The sequence below is a fragment of the Gavialis gangeticus genome, unplaced genomic scaffold (genome assembly GCF_001723915.1).
Source record: "Gavialis gangeticus isolate Ggan-Ray unplaced genomic scaffold, GavGan_comp1, whole genome shotgun sequence".
Classification (NCBI taxonomy): domain Eukaryota; kingdom Metazoa; phylum Chordata; order Crocodylia; family Gavialidae; genus Gavialis; species Gavialis gangeticus.
In genome coordinates, this window is record NW_017729022.1 from 63,173,818 (window position 1) to 63,182,852 (window position 9,035).

Sequence of the window (9,035 nt, forward strand, 5' to 3'; positions counted from 1 at the left end):
ACAGAGGCAAGAGCTGGCTGATGATCAGCCTTGGAAAGCTCATGACAGGCACCCTGCCGTGTGTTGGAGAAAGGAGAAACACAAACCGAGGCTGGCCAATGGGAGCAACATTCTTCGCTAGCTTAAGGGCCTGGAGAGAAACTTAAAGGTGCCCCCATTAATTCCCCCTGCCTTTCTGCCAGGCATGCCATGTATGTACAGAGCCCTAATCTGTCACACACACAGCTTGCATGACAGCCTCCTCCCCATAGAAAAATCAGTCTCCACTGCAGCTCCAGATTGTGGGGAGGAGCGTGTGTGCTTGTGTGCACAGGGGAGGGTTGTGGGTAGTGTGTTTAGGACTTAGAATAAGAGTTAGAAGCCCCAGCTGCAACCATGTACCAGCCATGTGACACCAAAGGCAAATATGTTCAGTGATGTCCCTGAAGGGCTTCCAGGTGGCATACACAAAAATGCTACCTGGGAAGTTCCAGGGAAAGTGCCCTGCCTGAGATTGTAGCGCTGTGGACAGCTGCCACCATGATCTCCTGATGCCCAACCCAGTGTCCTGCTTGGTGGCTTGCACTGTGATGAGGAGTGGTGGCGGCACGTGCTGGGACACGTGGAGCTTGCGCACCTCCCTTCTTCCTTGTGGGTGAGTTCAGGGAGAAGTAAATGCTTGTCCTATCTGCTCTTCTCTTTCTGCAGTGTTTGGAGAGCTCACTTGACTGCCTGCTCTGCCTCCTCTTGCTCTCCTGCTTGGTGTTGCGTTTTCCCAGGCAAATTAGAAAATGGGGCAGTCTGACCCAGAGGAGGGCCAGCTGCCAGCACCAGTGAAGCCCCCAGATGGTGGTTGGGGCTGGGTGGTGCTGCTGGGCTGCTTTGTGATCACTGGCTTCTCATACGCCTTCCCCAAGGCTGTGAGTGTCTACTTCAAAGAACTGATGCGGGACTTCCATGTGGGCTACAGCGACACAGCCTGGATCTCCTCCATCATGCTGGCCATGCTATATGGGACAGGTGAGTGTGCGAGGGCAAGCTCCAGGCCCCTCCTCTGCATACATGAATGTACAGCATAGGGCTGGTGTCCCCTGTGTGTACTCACATTTCTCAGTGTTTTTCAGCCCCTCTCACTACTAAAAACGAGATGTGGAAGGGGCACATGTGTAGGGCTGACTGGAGGCCTCTGTTGACAAGACCTCTCCTACAAGGGGGATAAATGCTGTGTTGATTTAATCCTCCAAATCTCCCTTCCCCAAGAGACATCCTCATCCTGTCTCTTCCCTTGAACCTCACCTCCTCCTCATCTTCACGAGTTGGGTACAGAGGTGTCTCTCTCTGCTCTTGTCACTGATTCTCCATCCTCACTGGGCAGGAAGGGCTCAGTGCAATATAGAGACAGCCACATTCAGCTTCAAAGTGAGTGACAGTTCAGGACATGAATCCCACAGGTTCACATTTCTGTGTCCATATCCTTGAGCTTGGTCTCTAGTCCTCCTTTGGAGACGTAAGGGGAGTTTCTTTGGCTTTAGAATCCCTTCATTTGCTTGCTGTGGGGGTGTGAGGAATTTGATCTGTCCTCACTGACCTCGACCCTTTTTCATTCTGTTCCTCTCTGGCTTTTCTGCCCCATGCAGGACCGGTGAGTAGCATCATGGTGAACCAGTTTGGATGCCGGCCTGTGATGCTTATTGGAGGGCTCCTGGCTTCCTCTGGGATGATCCTAGCCTCTTTCACCACCAATATTATTGAGCTGTATCTGACAGCTGGTGTGTTGACAGGTAAGAGCCCCCAGAAGGGGAACATCTATGTTTATGGGGGATAAGCCCATCAGATATACAAAGCCAGGACTTGTGCTGGGAAGTTACTTAGAGTCAGAAGAAACAGATAATCTCTAGGTACTACAGTGACTCAAGATGTAAAAATTATGTAAATACAGAGATGGAAGGAATGGAGACATCCCCCCCAATCTGGACTTGTGGATCTGTTTCAATACAGTTCAGCCTGGGAAACTTCTATTGCATTTCCCCTGAGGGAGTCCCAACTAGAGCAGGGAATGATGGGAAAAGTGCTGGAGGGCTCCTGGGTTCCTCTGGGATGCCAGGAGTTTGAGTCCATGGAAGAAATACATACAAAGTTTCTGAGTCCATGGAAGAAATACATGTCCAGGTAGGATAAGGGGTGTGCAGCATGGAGACAACTGTGGAGTGGGCAAGAACCATGAAGATAAATGCTGTGGCTTCTGCCCCTTTTTCTGTGTTTGCTGGCTAAGGGAAGAGGATTGCTCACAGATAGTGCGGATCAGCTCAGGATGCTGCTATGACTACTGAGGAGAGCCTGCTGTGTCAGCTATAGAAGCCACAAGCTTTATGCCACTGGCTCTTGAAGCTGGAGGACAGGAGGGGGCGTCTGAACTATGACTTGGACCCTTCCCTGTGAATGCTCAGGCACCCCCCACATCCCAACATGGAACTGAGATGTGGTTAGTGGTGTTAGTCTGAAGTTAGGCACAAGGTGTCACCTTAGAGATTAACCGGTTCACAGAAACATGAGCTTTCATAGGTTACTGTGAAGTAGCATCTGATGAAGTTGGCTGTTGCCTAGGAAATCTAACTCATTTCTGAGCCAGTGCCTCTGTCACCCTGCCCTGATTTGGCCTAACATGGAGTTGTAGGCATGTGTTGTAAAGCAGCAGGTAGAGCAGGCCCATGAACCTCACTGTCCAGGACTCCTGCTCCATAGTTTGCAAAGGCTAATAACATGGTGGGAAGGACCTGATCAACCTTTTAGGGTTGGCTCATTCACTGTCAAAACAGGATTTGAGCTGAAGTGAAGAACTCTGTGCAGTCTCCTACATACAGAAGTAGAGTCATTTTGACATGGGAAGTGGGGAAGTGAGGGGAAGAGAACAATGGATGGTCAGATATTTTGGAAGAAGGAAACATCCACAGCTCTAAGTGAAAACCTTGGTCCATTGTCCTTTTTTCTCTTCTGGGCTTCACTGGACCTGCTCAAGAATTTAAAATAGAAGAACCCAACTAAGGTGGTGGTGGTGAAGTCCATGTAGGCAATGATGGGACAACCTGGTGGTTAGCATGCCATAGCTGAAGGCAGGGGACAGTGGGACACACCAAGTGGAACGGCAATTCTTTGGGACCTGGGGATGCGTGTTTTTATGTGTACACACCAAAGCTGTGCGAACAACTAAGATTTGGCGCTGGGGTAGAGTGAATGTAGGGAGAACCTCAGGAAAGGTTTAATTTGTTGAGATCCTTTTGCCTCCTTGTTTCACACCAATCACTCTCTGTTACCTCTGTCCCCTGTTCCCACCTGCAGGTCTAGGTATGGCTCTGAACTTCCAGCCCTCCTTGATCATGCTTGGTTCCTACTTTGACAAACGTAGACCTCTGGCCAACGGGCTTGCTGCAGCTGGGAGCCCTGTCTTCCTTTCTGCCCTCTCTCCTCTGGGGCAAGTCTTGCTTGAGAAATTTGGCTGGCGAGGGGGGTTCCTCATCATGGGGGGGTTGCTGCTCAACTGCTGCACCTGTGGAGCTGTCATGAGACCCCTGGAGATGAGCATGAAGCGGAAGATGGAGAAGGTCCAGGACAAATATGAAGCTAAGGAAATGCTGCCAATGGGGGAAAAGACAGAGGAGGCCATGACCACCACCAATGAAGCCAAGTCAAAGAAAGCCAAGAAAAAGAAGCCCCCAAAAGGGAAGAAGCTGTTGGATTTTTCTATTTTTTCCAACAGGGGGTTTGTCATCTATGCCATTTCTAAGTTCATCCTGGTATTGGGTCTCTTTGTTCCCCCTATCTTATTGGTCAACTATGCTAAGGACATCGGAGTGCCAGACACAGAGGCTGCCTTCCTGCTCTCCATTATTGGCTTCATAGACATTTTTGCCCGACCCTCCTGTGGGGTAGTGGCCGGGCTGAAGTTTATCCGTCCTCATGTGGCCTACTTGTTCAGCTTTGCTATGCTCTTCAATGGCTTGACAGATATCTGCAGTGCCAGAGCTAGCAATTACACAGCGCTGGTCATTTTCTGTGTCTTCTTTGGCATCTCCTATGGGATGGTGGGTGCACTGCAGTTTGAAGTGCTGATGGCCATAGTTGGTTCCCAGAAGTTCTCCAGTGCCATTGGGCTGGTCCTGCTCATTGAAGCTGTTGCTGTGCTCATTGGGCCACCTTCAGCAGGTATGTCTGGTGCTCCTAAATAGCAGCTTGTCAACCAGTTGTTGGTGGCCTGACGTTGGGACTTCCAGTGAACAAAGCAAGGCCCTTGGCAAGTTCACTTCAAGGAGTGTGAAGCATTCACATTTTAACTGCATGTTTCTTGCCCAGATTGGATTGGTAAAATGTATCTACAGCCATCTAATGGCATGGTAGCTACAAAAGATGGGTGGCCTTGGGGTGCCTAGCACCTGGAGAGTTTATGAGCCTGCCTTTCTATGACTCAGCCAGAGCAGTCTGAGCAGATTATTGACAGAAGGTGAATAGGCTGATGTCTAATTTTAAGATGGAGTGAATGAGGGATGATGCCACTACCTTTCTAGGGGAAAGGGAAGATGTTGACTAATTATACATGTATAGGTATATAAGCTTTTAAAAAATTTCCTGCAATCTTTTGGTAATAATGCATGGAGCTGGGTTCTGTTGTTAAATATCTTCCCCCCAAACAATGAAATTAAATATTTGAGTCAAAACTAATGCACAACACAGATTATAATTAGTCCAAGTGGATAGTGGTCCTTTCAACTGTCAATATTGGCAGTTACAGGCATTAAGTTAGACCTACTGCTAGTAGAGGAGCTACCTTTGACTTTCCTTATTCCTACCCTGCAGCACCACTTGCTGTTCCCTACCTAAATTCTATGCCTTATCTGATTCCACTGGTTAAGCACAGACAGGCAAAAAGCCCGAGGCTGAATCAGTTCAATCTTTGCAGGTCAGTCTAAGCTGCATAGATTGAATCAATAAGCAAGTGGACAGACATTCACTTTTGATTCCGGAGATGCAGCCACATGCCTCCCTGCAGTCAGAAGGCCTCTCTGCTTGGCTGGAGCAGACATCTTGGGCCAAGGCTATCCTGCCCACCCTCTGAAGCGGGGTTGGTGGGGGAGGTGCAAAGCATCCTGGGATGCTGGGGGCTTGTGAGTTAACTTGAATCTGGAGGGGATCTTGGACAGAAGTTCAATAAACTGATTGGACCTAAATCAGTTCAGTCCGATACTATATCCATCCAAGTTTTTTAAATTGGTTTTAGTCGCTTTGAAAGTGGTTTATGTGTGCTGAAATTCTGTTGTGTTACAGATTTGAACTGAGTTCCGACCACTTATACTAGTTTGTGTAATCTCTGTCCCTAGCCAATGACTCTTACTGCAACAAATCTAGTAGCTCCTGCTCTTTCAGCTCTAGGCGTTTGCTTGCATGAGAAGGTAACACTATATTGACTCATGTTTTGATAGATTTGAGCAAATACTGCAGAAAAAAATCTATAAAAAAAACCAACTGGAGTAAGACTAGCAAATTCTCACTAGTATTCACAGCCTTCCTGACTTTCTGTGAATATTCATGAGCGTGGTTTTTCTTTTGGTTCATGGATGAAAGGCCAAGTCTGGTAAATATCTGGTGTAATACATCATTGCCAGAATGCATGGTTCAGAAGTAAATCATTTTACAACCCCTCACTGCCCCCTCACACATGTGGGCATGCACACGCAGAAAACTTGAAGACAAAAAAAAAGAACTCTGCCATCCAGTAATGAAATGGTAATAGGTAAGTGTTAATACATCATATGGAGTTAAGAGTGAATGCTCCCATTCCAATGAAAGGAACTAGGGGTCACAAAATAAAATGAGTAGGTAGACGGTTTAAACCTAACAAAAGGAAGTTTTTTCACACAATGTGTTTTAAGTGGAGCTCCTTGCCACCAGATGTTGTGGAAGCTGACAGTTTAGCCACATTCAAAAAGGTAATGGAAAAATTCTTGGAGGTAATGTGCATCAGTACCTATTGAGCCTGGGAGTGAGGGGCACAGTCTGTGAATCAGACCTTATCAGATCTTAAATGCTGGAGGCTGCAAGTAAGAGGAACAAGGGACAAAACCCTGGTCATACCCAGTTCACTCTCCCTTTCTGCATCCACTCTGCCACTGTGAGGCACAGGATCTGGGCCAGATGGGATCTATAGTTTGACCTAGTAAACAACAATTCTTATCATCTTCAGTTGGCTACCACCCTGCAGGCTGATTTAGTCAAGCATCAAAGCCCAAATCCCACTCCCCCTGCTATTAGCCACAAAAACCACTTGTTGAGTCACTTGAAATTTTTTTTTAAAGATCCAACTCCTCCTTGCACAGCTTCCTGTGTCCTCCTGACAGTTTTCCCAAGTTCCAGAAAAAAATGAACAAGAGTCATTTGCCCAGAGAGTAGCAGACCCATCTTTTAAGTGTTCTCATTTTAATGCACGGTGGTGAAACTATGTCTATTTCTGAGCAGAGGGCCCTAACCAGCAGTCCCAAGGCTAGATATTGTGAAGGGCAGCTGGAAAAGCCCTCTCCCCCCACCCCTCAGCAGTAAAGAAGGGAAGATATGTGGGGCCAAGAGAGTGGGGCTGAGATGATTTCTGCCTTATCAAGCCAGGGACCCTGGACTATGTTCCTGCTTGCAGTGACACAGGAACTATGCTGCTATTATCTGACCACCTTAGCCCATGTCTGTTGATGGCAAAAATGCAAGTGTGTTTGTGTCTTTAGGAGGGGTATAGGGCCAGGAGGAGCAGAGGGGCCTACTTTGAGCCACACACTCACACTTCCTTCTCTCCTTGCCCCATATATATTGCCCTCTTGGTTGCCATTGGCCTAACTTCAGTGGAGTAGATTGGAGAATGCTCTTTGTAACACATTGCCCTTGGGTTGGTAGCTAGTAGGCCTGTGCAAATAGGGAACTATTCGATTTGGATTCAGCCAGTTCGGATGCCAGAGATTCAATTCAGAGATCCAAAGCATTTTTCCAATTCGATTCAGGGCGGGTTCGGAGATTTGGCCATAGAGTATAATGGGGAATCAATGAAATATCTATAACTTTGTCTTTTGGCTAATTCAGATGAAACTTGCAGGGATGGTCACCTCTGCTGAGAACGTGACATGTGCCATGTTTCAAGGTGATAGGTGCAGGGGTTTGGGGGAAACTGCACCCCGAAGTTCTGAAAGCAAAACTCATGTCACATGTGTGTTAAGCCACAGTGGGGGTGAAGACTGCAGGGATGCTAGCCCCTGCTGAGGCCACAAAGCCTGCCATGTTTCAAGGAGATAAGTGCAGGGGTTTGGAGGAAACTGCACCCCAAATTCTTGAAAGCAAAACTCATGTCACGAGTTTTGCTTGTTCACAGCTTGAGGTGCAGTTTCCCCCAAACCCCTACACCTATCTCCTTGACACTTGGCATGCATCATGCTCTCCACAGAGGCTACCATCCCTGCATGTTTCATCTGAATCAGCCAAAAGACAATGAAGTTATAGATATTTAATTGATTCCCCATTATACCCTATGGCCGAATCTTTTCTGAATCAGTTCGGAAAGCCTAAAGCTTCCCGCAATTTGATTTGGATTTACAGATTCGACCTCCAAATCATCTAAATCATCTCCGAATCTGAATCATGATCCGAAGCTTTGCACAGCCTTAGTAGCTAGACCACCAAGCTGAAAAATGGGAAATGCAGGCTCAAGTCCCCCTCTGGGTGAGGTGGATCCAAGTCTAGGTTCTCCAGTACTGGGTGAGGGCTCTGCCTCTAAGGCTGCTGGGCTAAAACCTGGGAAAATTCCTTCTGTTCTGGGAGCTAAACACTTCCCAGGGGAAACAGGGTCTAAGTTGACTTCGGGCCAAATTGTTTAACAAAGATCCAAATTACTGGTTGAAACAGAGTTTGCTGGTGGATAATAGGGATATCAAGGGCAAATGCACCAAACACATTGACCTACCTGATCAGTTTGTGATGCACCATAGGCAAATGCCTAGACAGAGCCCAGATTCTTGCCTTCTGTGTGCTCCTTCCCTGGAAATGCCAGTCAATGAAATTCACCATGTGATTGGCATCTTCCCCTACACTGCACCAACTCTTTCAGCCAGGCCTAATCAAGTCCTACGCTAGATTTGGAAGATAGGGCCCCGCCCAAACATAAGGTGGGAGGGAGAGAAGTCACGGAGAGAGTTCTTATAAATAACAATGTTAGCTCCTGTAGCCTCTCTGTTCCAGATGGGAATGTGGTTACTGTCCCATGGGCCATTGCAGCCCGCAGCAGGAGACTGATGGCCCTGTTATAGGGGGCAAAATTTGAGGACCTTAACAAAGGCAGGTGCAGAAAGATGACCGATAGCAATTCACCAGTGTTTCATAGCTCTTGTATGCCATTTTGATAGACACACCTTGGCCAAAAAAACCGTGGGCAGCAGGGAGGAGGACTGGTGCTAATTGAATAGCTCATCCTATATGCAGTTCTGGGCCTGAACTGGACAAGGAAGGAACAGGGGTGAGCTGGATAAAGGAAGGGAAAGAGGAGACCATGGGAGGAGCAGAAAGAGGGAGAAGGGCGAGAGAGAAAGTTGTCCTACCTGCCCCCTTTTTTTTCAGATTCAGGGCATAAGGGTCCCTTAAGATCACCTAGTCCAGGGGTGGGCAGCCTCTGAATGTGGCATGCAACAGAGTGGGAGGGAGCAGGGAATGCAGGGAAGAGAGGGCAGAGCAACAGATCAGGCAGGGAGCCTCAAGCAGGGACCAGAAAGCAGAGCAACAGGGGAAGGGGATCACAGTGGCACTTCAGGGAGTACAGGGCTTATCTTGGGACATGCCTGTCAAAAATGTTGGCCCCTAGAATACGACCTGTGTTACACAAGTAGTCAGAATTTAAGCCACGTGCAGCAAGCTCTGTATTCAATATCAATAAAATGCATCTTTTGGAATGACAGCCCATCTTAGTTGGGAGGTGGTTACGAGTACTTTGATCAGTACATAGTGCTGGAGCAGGGTAAGAACACTGGGGGGGGGGCTTCGGC

The 9,035-nt window shown here is 47.8% G+C and overlaps 1 protein-coding gene across 1 annotated transcript in view; it reads left to right on the forward strand.

The window, feature by feature from the left end:
* The first annotated feature begins 523 nt into the window (after positions 1-523).
* SLC16A8 (solute carrier family 16 member 8) overlaps positions 524-9,035 on the forward strand; it is a 13,032-nt gene continuing 4,520 nt past the window's right edge. Inside the window, exons 1-3 of the mRNA XM_019515224.1 lie at positions 524-999; positions 1,617-1,760; positions 3,316-4,179. Coding sequence (XP_019370769.1) covers positions 771-999; positions 1,617-1,760; positions 3,316-4,179 — 1,237 coding nt within the window. The 5' untranslated portion in view covers positions 524-770. The remainder of the gene's footprint in view (positions 1,000-1,616; positions 1,761-3,315; positions 4,180-9,035) is intronic.